At 40.0% G+C, this 21,197-nt stretch overlaps 1 protein-coding gene across 2 annotated transcripts in view; it reads left to right on the top strand.

The window, feature by feature from the left end:
• The window catches only part of fbxo21 (F-box protein 21), a 34,955-nt gene that overhangs the window by 6,665 nt on the left and 7,093 nt on the right, over window positions 1-21,197 (top strand). For both annotated transcript variants that reach the window (XM_068005712.1, XM_068005713.1), the window contains exons 3-10: window positions 2,985-3,079; window positions 3,224-3,345; window positions 3,907-4,053; window positions 4,645-4,781; window positions 4,864-5,000; window positions 6,053-6,229; window positions 7,482-7,614; window positions 10,498-10,688. In XM_068005712.1, coding sequence (XP_067861813.1) covers window positions 2,985-3,079; window positions 3,224-3,345; window positions 3,907-4,053; window positions 4,645-4,781; window positions 4,864-5,000; window positions 6,053-6,229; window positions 7,482-7,614; window positions 10,498-10,688 — 1,139 coding nt within the window. The remainder of the gene's footprint in view (window positions 1-2,984; window positions 3,080-3,223; window positions 3,346-3,906; window positions 4,054-4,644; window positions 4,782-4,863; window positions 5,001-6,052; window positions 6,230-7,481; window positions 7,615-10,497; window positions 10,689-21,197) is intronic.

The raw sequence follows: 21,197 nt of genomic DNA, 5'->3' as shown, positions 1-21,197 counted from the left end.
ATGGCTGGTCCAGTTAAGTTTCTGGTCAATGGTGACCCCCAGGATGTTGATGGTGGGGGATTCGGCGATGCTAATGCCGTTGAATGTCAAGGGGAGGTGGTTAGACCCTCTCTTGTTGGAGATGGCCATTGCCTGGCACTTGTCTGGCGCGAATGTTACTTGCCACTTATCAGCCCAAGCCTGGATGTTGTCCAGGTCTTGCTGCATGCGGGTTCGGACTGCTTCATTATCTGAGGGGTTGTGAATGCAACTGAACACTGTGCAATCATCAGCGAACATCCCCATTTCTGACTCTATGATGGAGGGAAGGTCATTGATGAAGCAGCTGAAGATGGTTGGGCCTAGGACACTGCCCTGAGGAACTCCTGCACCAATGCCCTGGGGCTGAGATGATTGGCCTCCAACAGCCACTACCATCTTCCTTTGTGCTAGGTATGACTCCAGCCACTGGAGAGTTTTCCCCCTGATTCCCATTGACTTCAATTTTACTAGGGCTCCTTGGTGCCACGCTCGGTGAAATGCTGCCTTGGTATCAAGGGCAGTCACTCACCTCACCTCTGGAATTCAGCTCTATTGTCCATGTTTGGACCAAGGCTGTAATGAGGTTTGGAGCCGAGTGGTCCTGGCGGAACCCAAACTGAGCATCGGTGAGCAGGTTATTGGTGAGTAAGTGCCGCTTGATAGCACTGTCGACGACACCTTTCATCACTTTGCTGATGATTGAGAGTAGACTGATGGGGCGGTAATTGGCCGATTGGATTTGTCCTGCTTTTTGTGGACAGGACATACCTGGGCAATTTTCCACATTATCGGGTAGATGCCAGTGTTGTAGCTATACTGGAACAGCTTGATTTGAGGCGCAGCTAGTTCTGGAGCACAAGTCTTTAGTACTACAGCCGTGATGTTGTCGGGGCCCATGGCCTTTGCTGTATCCAGTGCACTCGGCCATTTCTTGATATCAGGTGGAGTGAATCGAATTGGCTGAAGACTGGCTTCTGTGATGGTGGGGATATCGGGAGGAGGCCGAGATGGATCATCTACTCGGCACTTCTGGCTGAAGATGGTTGCAAACGCTTCAGCCTTGTCTTTTGCACTCACGTGCTGGGCTCTGCCATCATTGAGGATGGGGATGTTTGCAGAGCCTCCTCCTCTCGTTAGTTGTTTAATTGTCCACCACCATTCGCGACTGGATGTGGCAGGACTGCAGAGCTTTGATCTGATCCGTTGGTTGTGGAATTGCTTAGCTCTGTCTATAGCATGTTGCTTCTGCTGTTTAGCATGCATGTAGTCCTGAGTTGTAGCTTCACCAGGTTGGCACCTCATTTTTAGGTATGCCTGGTGCTGCTCCTAGTATGCTCTTCTACACTCCTCATTGAACCAGGGTTGATCCCCTGGCTTGTTGGTAATGGTAGAGTGAGGAATATACCGGGCCATGAGGTTACAGATTGTGTTGGAATACAATTCTGCTGCTGCTGATGGCCCACGGTGCCTCATGGATGTCCAGTTTTGAGCTGCTAGATCTGTTCTGAATCTATCCCATTTAGCACGGTGGTAGTGCCACACAACACGTTGGATGGTGTCCTCAGTGTGAAGACGAGACTTCATCTCCACGAGGACTGTGCGGTGGTCACTCCTACCAATACTGTCATGGGCAGATGCATCTGCAACAGGTAGATTGGTGAGGACGAAGTCAAGTAGGTTTTTCCCTCGTGTTGGTTCGCTCACCACCTGCCGCAGGCCCAGTCTCGCAGCTATGTCCTTCAGGACTCAGCCAGCTCGGCCAGTAGTGGTGCTACCGAGCCACTCTTGGTGTTGGACATTGAAGTCCCCCACCCAGAGTACATTATGTGCCCTTGCTACCCTCAGTGCTTCCTCCAAGTGGTGTTCAACATGGAGGAGGACTGATTCATCAGCTGAGGGAGGGCGGTAGGTGGTAATCAGCAGGAGGTTTCCTTGCCCATGTTTGACCTGATGCCATGAGATTTCATGGGGTCCAGAGTCAATGTTGGGGACTCCCAGGGTCACTCCCTCCTGACTGTATATCACTGTACCGGCACCTCTGGTCGGTCTGTCCTGCCGGTGGGACAGGACATACCCAGGGATGGTGATGGAAGAGTCTGGGACGTTGGCTGAAAGGTATTATTCTGTGAGTATGGCTATGTCAGGCTGTTGCTTGACTAGTCTGTGGGACAGCTCTCCCAATTTTGGCACAAGTCCCCAGATGTTAGTGAGGAGGACTTTGCAGGGTCGACTGGGCTTGGTTTGCCGTCATCGTGTCCGATGCTGGGTGGTCCGTCCGGTTTTATTCTTGTGACTTTTTTTAAGCGAGATTTTGCAACTGAGTGGTTTGCTCGGCCATTTCAGAGGGCAATTAAGAATCAACCACATTGCTGTGGGTCTGGAGTCACATATCGGCCAGACCGGGTAAGGATGGCAGGTTTCCTTCCCTAAAGGGCATTAGTGAACCAGATGGGTTTTTACGACAATCTGGTAGTTTCATGGCCACTAGTATTTTAATTCCAGATTTTATTTTTAATTAATTGAATTAAATTCCCCAGCTGCCGAAGCGGGATTTGAGCTCATGACTCTGGATTATTAGTCCAGGCCTCTGGATTACTAGTCCAGTAACATAACCACTATGCTACCATACCCCCAAAACAAAAAAAAGGTTATGGTTATTTACTCCAAGAAAATAGACAGTCTATAAAATACACATTAGTACTAATGCTTATCTGGAGGAAACTCCTGCAACTTGAATGTGTTTTGTGTGCATTCTTTCAGCTTGTGCTGCCAATATCTAAATCTTCTGCATTCGAGTAGTGTTTTATAGCTCTGCGTTGAGCTATGGAACAGAATAATCAATTGACTAACGTCTGTGTTTTCATTTGTAATCACAAATAGTCAAACAAACAATTTTAAAATGTATAATTGCCAGCAGATGGCACTCATGTGACATTGGTTGTAACAGAGTGTTTCATTGGCAGGTTCCTGTTGATGGCTTTAAAGACATTGAGGCTCTGGGTGGTCCATTCCGTTTTATTGAAGATGAATTGTTGTCTATTCTAAACCTGGATGGAAGGTGAGTAAATGGTAATAGTGTGTATAAAAATCAAGGGACTAATCGTGTGTCGGTCTATCAAGCTAAGTTTATTTTTCCAATTTAAAAGATTGTAATTAAGTGAGGCAAATGTTGGATAATTAGAAAGAATACTTTTTACTGCAGGAAGTACCTGACCTGGAAGTATTACACTCGGAAAATCCTGTGCTTTCTTCGTCAGCAGGACGTCATGGAAAAATTGAAGGAGTTTCTCTCATCTCCACCAGAACAGCAAAAATTAATAGAAGGTAAGTGAATTAGTTATACATTTTTTTAAAAACACATATTTAGTAAGAAGGTATAAATAACCATGTTCCTCTTTGGATAACAATATTCTCAGCTGAAGTTTGTGTAGGTTCATTTTCTTCAATTATCAGGAAGATAAATTTATGGGAAATTATTTAAGATGTGCACCTGGTACAAAATGATTTTCATGTGAGCATATCTTTTAAGTTGTCGCTTTTAATCGAAGGGGCAGGTAGGAAACCTGCTTTCAAGTCTCATTCATTGCCACTGCAAACCTTCAAGGGATGGCTCAAGATTGGCCAATGGTGACACTCTTCCCTGCATCTTCCTTTCACTCGAATGAGTTTGGGAACTCACCATGTCGAAATTAAGGGGGAGAATCTGTTTCTTGCCACAGTGTTATGACATAGGTGCCCACCAATTTGATGTGCCAGTGCACTACACTGACATTTCCCCCAAAAAACTATTGTCAAGGTTATGTACTTACAATGATGAAGTTATATATAATGTAAAATACACAATTAGGAGCATAAAGCATAAAGTTTGATTTACTTTCTTGCCAGGTGTTGTGCTGATAGACCAATACTGCAATCCTTTAGCAGACACCGCCCTTGAGAATGTCCTGTTACAGCTGAATGATATAACAGAAGAGGTGAAAAAAGTGTTGCGTTTAACCAAACCTTCTCACCCAAGCATCACTGCAGAAAGAGGTAAAGAATTTAATTAGGCAGCTTGCTTCTCCAATGGATCAACATTATGTTTTTAAGGGCCTAACCTCAGTCTTCAAAAGTACAATGAAATCCAATGCCAGCAATACACTAGAATGTAGTATTTGCAGCTAGGGACCCAAGTTTGAATCCTAGTCTTGACTGACATTTGGACTCCTGCATCCCAGCGTGGCTCTATTGAAACAACTGGGGCCAAGACTTGCACATTCTGAAAGCTGCTTCTGAGGCATGAGACCCTGGGAAACCATACTACTGGCGGGGGAGACTCCCTGTTGGTGTGTCACAGTGCAGCCTAACAGAGAGGGAGGCTTAATTTGAGGGTCTTCATGCTGGTAATAAAATTGATGGGTTTTTTTGGGGGGTGGGAGGCAGGGAGTTAAACTAGATTTTGAAAAATATATTTTCTTCTGTAAAATGGTGAGTACTTGGTCTTTCCTTCTCCTTTTAAGTAAATATATATTGTAGTATAAATGAAAAGTTGATCTAAAATGCTTAATTGTTCACTGTTCTATTTAACATATATATTCTGCATAATTGTAGCGTAACTGTTTTCTTTGGTAATTTATATTTCAGATGGCGAAGTGTTTATTGATGATTTAGAACTTCAGCGACAGGTTCTGGATGCGATGAACTGTGTCTTATACAAGCAGCTGAAATTTAAAGGAAATGAAGATGACTATTACAACCCCATGAATTCCTATATACATCAGGTATGTGACTTTTAAGATAATGCTCTGTCTAATTATGCAGTGCATATTTAAAAGTCATTATTTTTGTGTTGTTTGCATCTAGGTGCTTAGACAAAAAAAAGGAATTCCCATCACCCTTTGTGTGGTATATTCAACAATTGGCAAGAATCTGGGTGTACGACTGGAGCCGGTCAGCTTTCCCAGTCACTTTCTTTTAAGATGGTGTCAAAAATTTGAAGGGTAATAATGTCTATGCATCTTTTTGAAGAATTAATCAATTTCACTTTTTTCATTATGTAGCAGAAACTCTATCTCTAATATCCTCCAGCACTCCAACCCCACCCGAACTCTGTGTTCCTCCCACTCTGGCCTCTTATGCACCCTCAAATCAGTTGCCGGCCATGCATTCAACCATCTCGGCCCTACGCTTTGGAATTCCCTCTCTAAAGCTCTCTATCTTTGCACCTCTTTCTCCTCCTTTGAGCCTCCTTAAAAGCCACCTTTTGGCCAAGTTTCTCGTTACCCTTCCTAATATCTCCTTTGGTTCGGCATCCATTTCTGTCTGATTAAGCTTCTGTGAAAAGCCTAGGGATGTTTTTCTATGTTAAAGGTACTATATAAATCCAAGTTGTTGTTGTGAATGTGATGTGAACTGGTGCGGCATGATATCTGAAAAGTTTTACACATGTAGTGTGCAACATGATATACTGTCCAAATACCATCATTTGTACCAATCATTTCAGAGGCAGTGGAAAAAATGCTGGTTTTTGAGCAGATCTGAATGATGATAAAGCACATGCCACAACAAATCACTTGCCTGATTTATATACATATTAATGATTTCACTCCACATAATAATACAGAGCAAACCTTCCCTGAAAATGCCTTAAAAGACAATTTCACCCTCAATCCAAAAAAGGTAATAACACATTGGTTAAAAATCTGTTTGATTAGCATGGGGAATTTGAACCTCTTGCACTTTTTAATTTGTTTACAGTGGAGTGAATAACTGTTTAGCAAAATGACCAGACATGCTGAGCACATTCTCGTTGCAGACTTGTTCATACCTTGTGAGGTAGTGCAGTGTTAACTTTTATAATACAAGTTTTTTTTAAAAAAAAACTTTTCTAGCTATATTAATTTTATAGTTTGTTACAATAGATAGAAAATTGGTCAGTTATTTTGAAATTTGATTAATTTCTTTCCATTATTTGTTATTCGCAAATGTATAACACTTTTTTGCTGTCTGTGTTGTGATGTTTATAATTGAATACTTCTCTCATTTTTGCCAGGAGTACTGATATTTTGGACTACGTCTACATTGATGCCTTTGATAATGGGAAACCACGTACTGCAAAGGAATGTGTGCACCTGATTGGTCAGCAAGTTGCAGCTAATTTTTACAGTTCTGTAACCATTAAGGACGTGCTGTTCCGCATGGTAACAAACCTGTTCCACCTGGGAAAGAGGTAAGAGATTGATGGGTTTATCCTGAGTCTGTGGTTGGCGTTAGTTTGGAGTAAAAGTTCCATATAATTAGGCATCAGTAAGTCAAAGCCATATTTTCTCTTTCAGTAAAATGGAAAATAAATGGGTAGCTATGCTGGAGACCAGGCAGCAGGGAAATCAGATTGTTGGTCTCTGCTGTACTGCTCTCATGTGATTCCTAGTTTCCAGTCCAAAGTAACACTGGCAGTGGTTTTGGAGACGGGGGACTGCCCATCCTGCCTGCTTGGATACAGGAGTTGTATGGTGCTGAGTGGACTGATTTGAATAGAAAATCACTGAGGGAAAGAGAGAGTACATGGCATCAAAAAACAAATGAAGCTAAAGTCATACCGTTGTTCATAATACATATATATTTTAAATCTGATCGTTATATAATTGGTTCAAACTGCCAAATACTGCAGGTATTCTAAAGATTTGATAGTTTGTAGGACACGGCATCAGAATCATGCATGAGCTTGTTAAATACTTGGGGGAATTGTTAAACATAGGCCATTTGTGTCCATGTTGCTTCAGAGAAATTTAAGCAATGCCATTGGAAATGAAGCTATTTTAGCCTCCTTCATCTTATGAAACCATCCTTTTACCACCGTAGAAAATATTATGTCCAGTTTCTTTAGCAGTACAGTAACTTCGTTTTGTAATTGTTAGTGGTAGCACTCTCGCCTCTGAGTCAGAAGGTTGAGGTTGCAAGCCCTACTCCAGGACTTGAGCAAATAATCTGGGCTGACATTTTAGTGCAGTACATAATGAGTGCTGCATTATCAGAAGCACTGTCTTTCAGGTGAGGCGTTAAACTGAGGGCCCATCTGCCCGTACAAGTGAGTGTAAAAGATCCCATGGCACTATTTGAAGAAGACCAGCAAGTTCTCCCATATCCTGGCCAATACTTCTCTCTGAACCAACACCATCAAAAAAACAGATTAACTGGGCATCATTGCCTGTTTGCTGGGACCTTACTATGTGCAATTTGGCTGCTATGTTCGCCAGCATAACAACAATGACTACACTTCAGGATGTATGTAATTGGCTATGATGTGCTTTGGGACATTGAGTACAGGAAAGGCCCTATATAAGTGCAAGTTCTAAACTGTTGCCATCTAGGGTGAAGTGCTATAAAGTAGAACACATAATCCTAAAATTTAAGAAAAGAAATACCTTACAGAGAAGTGCTTCCTTACACATTTGTCTATGAAATTATTTTGTTGTTTACAGAGAGGGCAGTGACCAGTCTTATCAGTTACTACGAAATGCTCTTGATTTGTATCTCACCTTGGCTCCTGATGATGTTCAGTACCTGATGCTTCAGGCCAGACTTTACTTTCATTTGGGGATCAATCCAGAAAAGGTAATTGGTGAAATTGGGAGTCTCTGTTACTCGTTAGACTCACAGATGGTATTGTGGGCTTGTGGAATGCTTGAGTAAGAAGATGTTATTCAATGGGTGGTCTTGTAGCATATTTGGAAGAAAACCAATAGTAGTTTTGTGTTTTTTGCCAATAAAAATTTGGAAAGTAAGTCACATCTGACAAAGACAAGTAGAATTGGAAATAGTACTGAACACCCATTTTCTTGTTGACATGTTCCTGGTCAAGATATGGCAAATGTCAGAGCACATCTGTTACTGAATGTCAGCCTGCCCTCAACCATTCAGTACAAATTATTCTCTAGTCAGGAGTAAGTTAATATAACAGTGGAGACATGCAGCTAGGTATTTAATATTGAGAATATACATCCCCATAAAAATGCAACTCTTTGGAAAATCAATACCCCACCTCATACCTAAGATGTGATTCTCCACATCTTGAATTTCTGCTCTCAACATACTGTTGTGCAGAGACATTGAATGGAGCAAGGCACTTCCCCATGGCTAGTGGCGAGCCAGTGTGTTCTCCCACATCTCATAACTACTGCCTGCCGAGTTGCTCCATGAGATCTGAGAATAGTTGCCCAAGACTGTCATCAATCAGAGAAGGTGAGAAGCAGGGTGGGGAGGGGGAATAAAATACAAAAAAAGATTACCTCTCCCTCAGTAACCGCCTTTGTTTCAAAAAAACAGGTTTCTGTGTGAGTATTCTAAACAATGTCTGGCAATGTTATGAAGAGGGACAGCTTATAAGATTGCCATATTTCATCATGTGGTCAGTGATATATTTTCCATTTAAAAAAAAATGTAAGTATAGCAACCTCCGACAACAAGAACACCAGTAAGCAAGGACCCCACTGAGCTCCCTCCCCTACCATTCAAAATGACCACTGGTGGCCAAGAACAAACAAACTGTTTCAACCCTTAATTCCACACTGAGTCTAGTGCAGGCGCTACCATGCCAAGAAACCGAATGTATTCCCTTAGTAAGATCAAAATATACAACGGCTTCACCAAATATCTCTCAAAATATAACAAAAAATGTTCTCAAACTGCAGTACTAAAATAAATTTGCAATTAAACACTGAATAATGCATCATTGTTTTTACTGGGAAAATGGTCTGCGATGACATCAGCAGACAAGTAGGAGGGTAGAGCTTCATAATTTGTGCAAAGACATTTAACGGTGTTACAAGCTGCATTTCTCCGCAATATGGCCCCCTATAGAATATGAGGAGAGTAGGATTTTGTTTGTGAGTAAACTATTGAATGTTGTTTATTTTGCGTATGTAACAGGTTAAGATATACAACATGATAAAACGGGCATCAGGGTGGTTACCATAGGCTTTTTTGTGGAGGAAAAAAATTACAATGTAGTGATAAGGGTTGTTCTTTGGGTAAGCTTAAGGTACAATCTCCTGATAATTCAGTCATCTTTATACTTAAATATGAATTGTCCAATAATCTAAATTAAGCAACGTGAATAACACAAAAAAGTGGGTAATTAGTGCTAAAAACAAATTAAGAGAAATGGACTGTATTATCAGGATAGAGTAGAGGTAGCTTGCCATTCCATCTGATCTTAAATATTGACTGAGTATACAGAGTGGGAAGGTTTTCCAGTTCTCAGATCAGACATTCCCCTCAGAAGCACAAGATCTAATTTAAAAAATAAAGGGAAGCCCTAAATGATAATACACACAAACAGCTGACATGCCATTTGCCTGCTTTTCATAAGTGTTTCTTACAAAATTCTGCAACGTACAAAGATCTAGAGTTTCCTTGATGGCTATCCTGGTAAAGGCAACTTGTAACCGAGTCGCATAGACAAGAAGGTGGCAGGATCAATCCCTGGTTTATGCTGAGTTAGCTGATCTCAGCCAGGACAACGGTTGGGGCACTACAATTGGCCTCAGCTCCCTTTACTAGGAAGGGAAAGATCGGTCATGGCATCTGCTTCTGATTGCTATCCATGACATCTTCTGGAAGATGCATGTGTGCAAATGGCAGGTGAGAATGATGTGATGCACCTCATTGTTGAATAGCCTATTAACACCTTTGAAGCATACCTCATCAGAAATTAGAAGAGGAGTAGGGGCGAAAGTCAGCAAAAAAAAAAGGGAAGAACTGCGAAAGAGAAAATAGCTGCTTATATCTAGCTGAATGCACAGTTAGACTGCTTCTTATGAAGTGAGAAAAAAGTGAGCATGTGCTGAAAGTTTTCCTTTGTGGATTTTCCTTGAGTTTCTGTGAATTAAAGTAGAAAATGGATGCTGAATAATTATAAGTGACGTGAGACTGAGAAAGGAGTATTTTCTCAGTTACTGAAGTTCAAGTCTCTTAATAACACCCCTGTGGAAGGAAAAGATTATTCATCTTTTTCCTGGTACATGCCTATGTTTGCGTGCTGAAGTCTGTTTGCATTGATACTGCTGTATTTTAATTTTATGGGTCTTAGTTTACATTTGTAAATAGGGAATTAGATCTCTACTTGAAAAGGAAAAATGTGCAGGGCAATGGGGAAAGAGTAGGGAAGTGGGACTAATTGGTAGCTTTTTCAGAGAGCTGGCATTGGCACAATGGGCTGAATGGCCTCCTTCTGTGCTGTATGATTCTATGAAGATACGCAATAAGTACATGCGCCATCTACCTATAGCTGGGTCATTCCATAAAATCAAAATAAAACAAATTTTGCGAATAAAAACCAAATGCTAAAACCAACTTCATTAATAACCCAGTCTTGGGAGTTGTAACCAAAGCTTCTGCAAAAAAAAGAAAGCTGACTAATGAATGAGTCAGTTAGAGATAGTTTTGAATTTATTGGGTCGATAAACTCAACCAATTCAGTTGCTTTCTTTTTCATAGGTGTTGGATATTCTTCAGCACGTACAGGCTGTGGATCCCTTGCAGCATGGTGTGGTGGGACACTTAGTCCAGCTAACCTTGGAGCAGATTGCACGAAAGAACCAAACAACTGAAGTTCAAATAAAACGCCATACAGATGAGAAGCACAGAAAAATACAGTTTTCAGTGGGGCTGATTATGAAGCACAAAAGGTAATTTTGATTCACTGTATCCAGTATGTTACAGATATGTCTAAGTTACCTCTTAACCTCAGGCTAATTGAGATCTTTGAGTTTCAGTGTCAGACAAAGGGATATTTTCTCAATGCTGGTAAAGCAGAAGCCTCCGAATGATAACAGTCCTGCGGAGGCAAACACTCCCCTTAATCAATCATTCCTGTTAAAGAAATACCAGTAGTATATATATTGATGCTAATTGGTAATGATTGGTCCTGCAAGTGCTGAAGATTTTTTTTACTTTCTGTCTACCAGAAGGCTTGTATAAAATGATAAAGGGTTGGGGAGGGGGGGGGGGGGTGAATTGACCTATTGAATTTTGTAGGGTGTGTTCTATATCAATACCAGGAAGCACCAAAAAAACATGTATTTTTGTAGTGCCTTATCACATCTCTCAGAAATACCTCAAAGTACTACCGAATTAACTAGAAAACACTGTTGTGCAGGCAAACGTTATCACCAACAAAAATTGATTGCGAAAGAATGAAAAGAAAGGTCAGTAAGAGTGAGAACTTAATGGTTTGCGAGGCTTGTGAGAAAGTAAATTTTCCAACTGAGTTGCTTACCTAAGCTGTTGCTAATTAATGTAATTATCTCTAGTTGAATGATGATTGATCACACTTGTACTGGGAGGATGCATAGGTTTTTTTTTCCTTAAAGGTATCAATGAAAGTGAGGTCTGGTTTATGCTGATGTTGTTTCTTTCCTTTTCCCATATTTTGCTATGTTATACAAGCAAAATAAAAACTATTCACTGCTCATCATGCCGTGTATTTATGCGTGAATATCCTAATATGTTATTATCCTGATGTGAGGTAAGTATTTTGACACCCCAGGAATACCTCTTTCCTAATTTGCTCACACATGCATCACACATTATACAAAACCAATGTGTTCATTAATCATTTATATCATTTGAATTGAGTTGTCTACGATGTGAAAACAGTCATTCTCTTCTCCCCCATTGGACCTAAGCCTTAGGAAGTATTTTATATTGAATTGCAGTTGATTTGCTAGATAAAGCTAATCACAGTCTGATCTATGTTGTGAAAATACTGTGTAACTCTAAGTATTTGTGCTCCCATTATTCCTAAGATTTTGTGTGAATAATAGGATAGTTGGGGCAGAATTTTTTGCTATTCTTTTACCTCCATTATTCTTTCTACTCATGATTCCAGCTGCAGGGGCCACCACAGTTGGGAGAGCCGGCCAAAAACTCTTCCCCCAATGTTAACCACAGGCTCCTCCCAGCTACAGATGTAAGTATTCTTCTTTAGCAATCCACTTGGCAGCTCTACTGAGATCAGTGCTGCAGAGTTTGCCTTGAGATTGCTGAAGCTGAGTGCATTCTGCCTTTTGGGCACATCCCTGTATCTGGAGGGTCGATGGTCGGTGACAAGGGCATGTTTTTGACCAAGTGCTTTTGAATCTGTGTTGGGTCCAGAGGCTTAATTGTGAATGGGTGTGTGGGGAGCTGTAAGCTGATAGGATGACCTTTTCTTGCAAACTTGATCCACCAGCTGATCTGTATGTAAGGTACAGAGTATTTCATTAGAAGAAAAGGATTTAAAACATTTTTAATATAGTCTGTATATGTTATGCATGTATTGCAATTTCTGCACAGTACTTTGAAAATATAAATAAATTGTTAAATATTTAAGAGGACCGAGTTGGGTGGATTGGAAGTGACTGAGCAATGTAATTTGGGGATTCACAGAGTTGTGAGGCTGTAGAATTCACTTCCAGGGTCAATGGTTAAGGCAGAAACTATGTCAGCATTCAAGATTAGATTGGATAGGTGGATGAAGGAAAAGTCGATAAAGGGATATGGGAACATGGCGGACAAATGTGAATAAAACTGTTGGCCCTCGTGGAGCGTAAATGCTGACTCAGACTGGTTGTACTAAATGGCTTGTTTCTGTTGTTGTAACTTCTGTGTATTTCTATGATTCTTCATTACCCATCAGTTTCCTTTAGTAGCTCCTCTATTATGGTGGAGAGTCAACCTTAAAGGGACAGGCAATGTTGTATACAGTTCCAACTTAGCAGCTAAGCATCACACCCAAAACTATGCAAGATAGTACTGAACATTATGGCTTCTTCTTGACATTCACTTTGGCCACTGCTCCTGAATATACATTGAGCTCACTGTCAAGAAACACCCACTCTAGTTTTAATTTCTTAGAGTGTAAAGCACTTGCTTTTTCTCCTGATTTACAATTACCACAGTCATTACCTTATTTCAAGTTTTTTTTTGGATTAATACTGTTTTACAGTAATATAATAGATAATCCTCTTTGATGTTACTCATGGGTAGTCTGGGATCTGAAGCATGGTTGTGATGCTTAGTTGCTAAGTTGGAGCTGTGTATAACATTGCCTGTCCCTTTAAGGCCACTGCGCATAGCCTAAGGTCAACTAGAGGCTCATTGTTGAAGGAAGTTTGTGTAGATTGGCAACTACTTGTAAATATCCAGTACCTGCTCTTGGGAAGAAGTCAGGTCATCAAGGTAAAGAAGCCAACAGGAAATGACTGGCTTCCTTTCTTTCCTTTTTAAAAGAAATATTTTTGATACTTTGAAGTGTGATGCCTGAAGTATAACTGATGTGTACTTAACTATCCATCTGCCCATCTTACTGTAGAATTGTTTCCATTCCAGTGAGAGATTATGAATTAGATATTTATAAATATCTAATGAAATTGATAAAATCATAGTCTAAACCTTAAGGGTTTGTTTGTACAGATTTATTCATGGATCCTTAGGCTAAGATGCTTTCACTGATTGAAAGAATGAACAAGTTGCTACCTTAAAGTCTCTTAAAGGGACAAATGCCTGAATTTTACCAATTTTCCTTGATATTTTTCAAAGTTTGCTGTACAATTGAGTATTTTGTGATTCTCTTGATGCTTAATATTTCTTGACAGTGAGCTCAATGTATATTCAGGAGCAGTGGCCAAAGTGAATGTCAAGAAGAAGCCATAATGTTCAGTACTATTTGCATAGTTTTGGCCTATGACATCAGCTGATATTTGTTGATGATTTTTGTTGATGTTATTATATCGAAGTTGCATGTATAAGTATATAAGTTTATTCTGTAAGGGTATGTGACCTGAGACCCATGGGCCAGATCCAGGTCACTTCTGCTGCTGGACACTCTGCACCTTACAATGGAGTGTGAAATAAAGCTAATGCATTAATCAGTACTCTGCTGAATTCATGTACTGCTGCAATTAAGAGCAATGGATTTAATCATAACTGGCAGTTAACTATAGTTGTTAATATATATCTTAATCAGTATTTCCTTTAATTCATTAAATGAAGCAAACATGATGTACAGCAGTTGCAGCTCCACAGTTCCCAAATCAAAACTGCCAGCATAAAATAAACAGAAAAATTTTAGGAAGCCTGGCAGCTGGTCCATTACAATGCATAATCATCAATCAATACTCTCTAGCTAACTACCCTGGCACTTGGAGCAGGAGACACTCGGCAGTGGGAACGAACTGCAAATCTCCAGCAAAGAATGAGTTCTATTATAAATTGCCGATTTGAGGAAAGAAGTGGGGCCAACATACTGGACTATCGCACCACACTCCCACCGTGGTACAAAAGTATATCAAATTATTTATTAACGTCAGGTTTTCTAACTGAAAGAGCCTTTCCTCTACTGTTACAATCCATGTGCAGATCTACACAAGTACTCTTCAGATTACAAAAATACTCTTGGTGTTTTTCCAAGGGGTGCAATTTATTTTCTACCCTCAAATAACAATTTCTAAATCAAAGTCTATCGTGTGGAGACAGCCAGAAGGTTTATTTAAACCACTCAACAGTACAGTTAATCCTTAAAATCAATCTCTAAACAAGACTTCAAAAATAAATCTGTGTATAAATGATCTAAATCTTATATTCCTTGAGGAAAACTGATGATTATCAGAACTGGCATATGCACTGCAAAATGTAACATTATAGGAGCATAGGAATATAGGAACAGGAGTAGGCCATTCAGCCCCTCATGCCTGCTCCGCCATTTGATAAGATCATGGCTGATCTGTGATCTAACTCCATATACCTACCTTTGGCCCGTATCCCTTAATACCTTTGGTTGCCAAAAAGCTATCTATCTCACATTTAAATTTAGCAATTGAGCTAGTATCAATTGCCGTTTGCGGAAGAGAGTTCCAAACTTCTGCCACCCTTTGTGTGTAGAAATGTTTTTCAATCTCACTCCTGAAAGGTCTGGCTCTAATTTTTAGACTGTGCCCCCTACTCTTAGAATCCCCAACCAGCAGAAATAGTTTCTCTCTATCCACCCTATCTGTTCCCCTTAATATCTTATAAACTTCGATCAGATCACCCCTTAACCTTCGAAACTCCAGAGAATACAACTCCTCGTAACTTAACCCTTGAAGTCCGGGTATCATTCTAGTAAACCTACGCTGCACACCCTCCAAGGCCAATATGTCCTTCTGAAGGTGCGGTGCCCAGAACTGCTCACAGTACTCCAGGTGCGGTCTAACCAGGGTTTTGTATAGCTGCAGCATAACTTCTGCCCCCTTGTACTCTAGTCCTCTAGATATAAAGGCCAGCATTCCGTTAGCCGCCTTGATTATTTTCTGCGCCTGTTCATGACACTTCATGATCTATGTACCTGAACCCCTAAGTCCCTTTGGACATCCACTGTTTTTAACTTTTTTTTTACCATTTAGAAAGTACCCTGTTCTATCCTTTTTTGATCCAAAGTGGATGACCTCACATTTGCCTACATTGAATTCCATTTGCCACAGTTTTGCCCATTCACCTAATCTATCAATATCCCTTTGTAATTTTATGTTTTCATCTACATTGCTGACAATGCCACCAACTTTGTGTCATCGGCAAACTTAGATATGAGACTTTCTATGCCTTCATCTAAGTCGTAAATAAATATTGTGAATAATTGAGGCCCCAAGACAGATCCCTGCGGGACTCCACTAGTCACATCCTGCTAATGTGAGTACCTACCCATTATCCCTACTCTCTTTTGCTCAGCCAACTTCCTAACCAAGTCCGTACTTTTCCCTCGATTCCATGGGCTTCTAACTTAGCTAACAGTCTCTTATGTGGGACTTTATCAAATGCCTTCTGGCAGTCCATGTAAATAACATCCATTGATATTCCCCTGTCCACTACTTTAGTCACCTCTTCAAAAAATTCAATCAGGTTTGTCAGGCACGTCCTACCTTCCATTGTCACATTCTTTCCATATTCCAGAAGTCAGTTTTTTCTCACTATAATATTCTTTCTATTCTAGTTTGTTTTCTTTATCTTCCCATTTGTTACTGATATAATGTAAGAAATTGTTTTTCCTGATTCATTTATCCTCAACATGCAATATAATGCCACAGTTGTGTCAAAAATGGTGATGGCTATTTATGATCTGAATATCTGCCTTATGGACTAATGTGCCAGAAAGTATCCTATTTGGAAGACAAATGTAAACAATGTTTAGTCAAGGTCTGTGGAATACTCAATATGGCTGCTTTGATTCCAAGGCAGTTATTTTGATGTTGGACCATGGGGTTCCATAGGTGGAGGAGAATGAGGTTTTAATTTCTTGATGGTTCCTGATCAGGCAAGGAATAGCACAAAGAAATACACTCCAATATGCATCCTACAGTATTTGGTTAGAAATGGGATTCTGTAAAGTTCTATTACCAAATGAAACAAATAAATACCTAGAACCGTGAAGATTTGTAGCCACAATCACACAACATGCAAGGGCTCTGAAAACTTTTACTCCATGATATATATTAATGACCAGGACTTGGGTGTACAGGGCATAATTTCAAAGTTTGCAGATGACACAAAACTCAGAAATATAGTAAACAGTGAGGAGGATAGTAGCAGACTTCAGAAGGACATAGACAGACTGGTGAAATGGGCAGACATGGCAGATGCAACTTAATGCAGAAAAGTGTGATGTGATGCATTTTGGTAGGAAGAATGAGGAGAGGCAATATAAATGAAATGGTACAATTTCAAAAGGGGTGCAGGAACAGAGAGACCTGGGGGTGTACATAAACAAATCTTTGAAGGTGGCAGAACAAGTTGAGAATGCTCTTAAAAAGGCATTTGGGATCCTTGGCTCTATAAACACAAGCACGGAGTACAAATGCAAAGAAGTTAATGCTAAACCTTTATTAATCACTGGTTAGGCCCCAGCTGAAGTATTGTGTCCAATTCTGGGCACCACACTTTAGGAAGGATGTCAAGATCTTAGAGGGTGCAGAGAAAATTTCCTAGAATGGTACCAGGGACCCAGGACTTAAGTTATGTGGAGAGACTAGCGAAGCTGGGGTTGGACTCCTTAGAGCAGAGAAGGTTAAGGAGTGATTTAATAGAGGTGTTCAAAATCATGAAGGGCTTTGATAGAGTAAATAAGGAGAAACTGTTTACAGTGGCAGAACAGTCAGTAACTAGAAGACTCAGATTTAAGGTAATTGGCAAAAGAGCCAGAGGGAAGGTAGGTAGAAATTTTTTTACACAGCGAGTTATTAGGATCTGGAATGCACAGCCTGAAAGGGTGATGGAAGCAGATTCAATAATAACTTTCAAAAAAGAATTATATAAATACTTGAAGAGGAAAAATTTGCAAGGCAATGGGGAATGGGATTGATCGGATAGCTCTTTCAAAGAGCCAGCACAGACACGATGGGCCGAATGGACACCTTCTATGCCGTATCATTCAATGACACTATAAAATCTATGTTTGACTTGGGGATTTTGTGGCAGGTGTGGCAAATAAAGAAATTGCTGTCTTTATTTCAAACAGTTTTTAAAGTAGCTAGAGTTAAATTAGAAGCTCTCCTAATTTACAAAATGTCAGATTTAGTATGCATGGAGAGATAGATAGCTGACAAGAATTTCCTTTTGTAAGCTGGGAACAAATCTGCAAGTGCTAACATTTACAAACTGACATAGTGGTTGAGATAAATTGTTCCCTATGAATACTGAGCCTTTTTGAAAATCTGTCACAAGCATGAAACCCATCTAGGGGAACACATATGGAGAAAACAGCAATTTCTCACGAAGTCTAAAATCTGTGAAACTCTTGTTTGGTTTGTTTACTTGAAAAGAAATGGTTCAAAAATGAAAGGAATCTAATTGCATAAATCATAGCTGTGGTTTTGAAGCTTTAGTTCCGACAAAGACATGTAAACTCTGTGTGAACTGGAAGTGACATTGTCCACACACATCTTGAAGGTCTACCAAGACACAAACCTGACTTTTCCATCTAAAAGTCCTGTTATCATGGTAAGAAAAGGCATTTCTTCAGCTAAACATTGGGAAGACTGAAGCCATTGTATTTGCCTCGCCACAAATTCCATACCCTCACCACCCCCCTCACTGGCCTTTATCTCAGGCTAAACCAGATGTTTGCAACCTCGGCATCCTGTTTGACCCTGAGCTGAGTTTCTGACCCTATATCCTCTAGATAACATCACTTACCTTCATAACATCACCTGCCTCCACCCCTTTCTCAGCCCATCTGCCATTAAAACGGCAGATGCTTTTGTCATTTCTAGACTCGATTACTCCAATGCTCTCCTGGTCGATCTCCCATCCTCTATCTCTTATAAATGTCAGCTCATCAAAAACTTTGCTGCCTATATCCTATTCTGTGCCAAGTCCTGCTTGCCCATCACCCTGCCCTCGCTGACCTACATTGGCTCCCAGACCCACAATACCGCAAATTTAAAATTTGCATCCCTGTGTTTAAATCCCTCCTTGGCCTCACATCTCCCCATTGCTTTAATCTCCTCCAGCCTTACAACCCCCCGTGAACTCCCCATTCCTTTGATGCTGGCCTCTTCTGCATCCCCCACCCTTTGATCCACTGTTGGCAGCTATGCCTTCAGCTGTTTAGGTTCCAGACTCTGGAATTTCTTTCCTAAGCCCCTTCCCCATTCTAGCTCCCTCTCCTTCTTTGACATTTCTTAAAACCTATCTCTTTGACCAAGATTTTGCTCGCTCTTAAACTCTCCTCCTTTGGCCTGGCACTTGTTTTAACTTGGACCTCTTTGAAGAGCCTTGGGACACTTTTCGACATTAAAGGCGTTATATAGATACAAATTGTTGCATATGAACCCATTGTGCACTGATTCTAGTTTCATTTTATTTTAAATATTGTTGAGTATCTTGCTGTGTCTTTATGCTCCTGTGTGCTGTTTAACCTGTAAATACATCTGACTGAATAGTTTTAATCTGTACATACTGGTCTAACTTATTTTCCACCATTCAGAAGTGACAGAAGATCAAGGTGGACATACCATGTATTCTCCAATGAGCAATACACTTAACCCGTAAGTGCATTGTTAAAAACCTGGGCATATTACCCCATACACAGCAGGTGTTGGTTCATAGTAGACGTGGTCTGATTATGGAAACTGCATTGAACACAAAGCAAAGGTGTTTTTTTTTAAAAAGGCTGAATTATGGCAATGGGCATATGTAAAGTTCTATAATTAAGTGAAACAAATAATTATCTGGAGTAATGCAGTCCTCAGCTCTGTTTACAGAACATGCAAGACCTTTGAAAACTTTTACTCAGTAAAATTGGCTTTTGACTTCTGGGCAATTTGATGACAAGTAAAATTTGGACACTAACTTTTCAGACGAAGAAAGCCAGTCAGCTTTTTGAATCTTGTCTTTGTCTCGCACACCACTGACCCAGCTTAGCATGTCCATCGCCAGTACCCATAAATTTCTTCTCTAGTTTCTCAAGATGTATGTTGTCTGGCTCAAGGGATCATTAGTCTTCAATCCCTTTAATCAAGTGATTTTTAGCAAAAACCAAGGTGGAGAGTTAGAGTGCAAATCATTTTACATCATGGCATAGACTGATGAGAAGAATATGTATATTTGTGGAGAATACTATTAACATTCCAAGCTGGTGCAAAGGTTTATGAAAGGACATGATTCTTTGGATAACTCTCATTGCCCAGGTTTGTGAGAGCTGCTGAAGATGAAGATTACTGCATGTGGGTTATGTAAATACTTCATACTTTTGGCTTCTAACCACGTCATCTTTTATTTTTCAGGAAATATTTTACAACAGTTGTGCTATTTAATCAGTGACAATGCTGGCTAATAATTATACTTACAAAGTTGTCACCTAAGTCTAGACAGTTTCTATAAACATACAATTCAATGGAATGAGGGAAGAACTAATAGAATACCTCACTTGAAGAGAAAAGGAAATATATATACCCCAAAAAAGTGTAAGCTAAATGCAAAATGAACGAGAAGAGCAATTAAAGGCAATTAAGGAGAAACAATCTATTCAAAATCTATGGGGTGAAAGGGGGACTGGGAGAGTTTTGGCTGAGTATGAGGTTGCTGAAACAGGCTATAAAATATCTTAAGGGTCCTGGAGAAGACCGAGCAAAAAAAGGTAAGTACAACAAAAATATTTCTTCAATATATCAGTGGAAGAATGATTAGGGAGGAAGTTAGAACTCTGAAGGGTAAAATTAATGGAGAAATTGATGATGAAGGAAAAATAGTAGAGTTACTTAATTTATTTTTAAGTATTCAGCAAGGAGGAAAATATTGACTTGCTTTCCAATTTTTATACTACAATCCATATCCCAGAGGATTTTGAAATCAATGTGGCAGAAGCATTTGATAGGTTAAAGGGACTGAAAACTAACAATTCCCTGGGCCAGACGGCATATATCCAAGGAAGCTGGGGAGGAATTTTGTTGGTACTAGCTTTAGACATGCTAGGCTGAGTAAATTGGAGTGAGAGAGGGACATGACACTCAGTGGGCTGAATGGCCTTTTTTGTCCTTTTATGTTTTTATGTAGTTGTTCCTATTTGAACATGTAGAGAATGAGCAAATGCTGTCTTTAAGAGAGCACTCTCATTAACATGGTGCTCCATACCTAACTAGTACTGTGCTAGCCACACTGCCAAATCATGTTATTTAGTAGATATTAAGTAATTCAACATTGTCTGCCTTTTGATACCATATTTCAGCATATTACAATTTTTATGTATTAATTCCATACCCACAGATTTTCATATTTTACAACGGAAACAATTATCTGAGTAGAGAATAAAAATAGCAAAATCTCTGACTAACTTGTGGTTTCAGGTGCCCATTTCATTCTATTTGTTTCCAAAGTGACTTTTCCTTGTTTCCAGAATCTAAAATGGTGCAAATTTTGTGCCTCACTCAGTTTCATGGACTAATTAAGTATTGTATTTTATTTGAAACTGTTTCCCAAAATATTCTAAAAATTTAAATCCTCACTCCCGTACTTGTATTTTTGCTCGTTTGCCTATACAGCAAAATGACAGGGAGCCATGGCGAAATAATCAAATCTGATTATGAGCTCCGAGTGCTGTTTTTTTCCCTTCCTCCTCCTGAAAGCAATGACTCTTTGCCGTGATGTGGATCTACAGGCAGCGAGCGACCTTCAGTACTTGGCCCAAG

This window comes from Heptranchias perlo, chromosome 25 (assembly GCF_035084215.1).
Source record: "Heptranchias perlo isolate sHepPer1 chromosome 25, sHepPer1.hap1, whole genome shotgun sequence".
Lineage (NCBI taxonomy): Eukaryota > Metazoa > Chordata > Chondrichthyes > Hexanchiformes > Hexanchidae > Heptranchias > Heptranchias perlo.
This window is presented reverse-complemented; position numbering and strand designations above follow the sequence as displayed.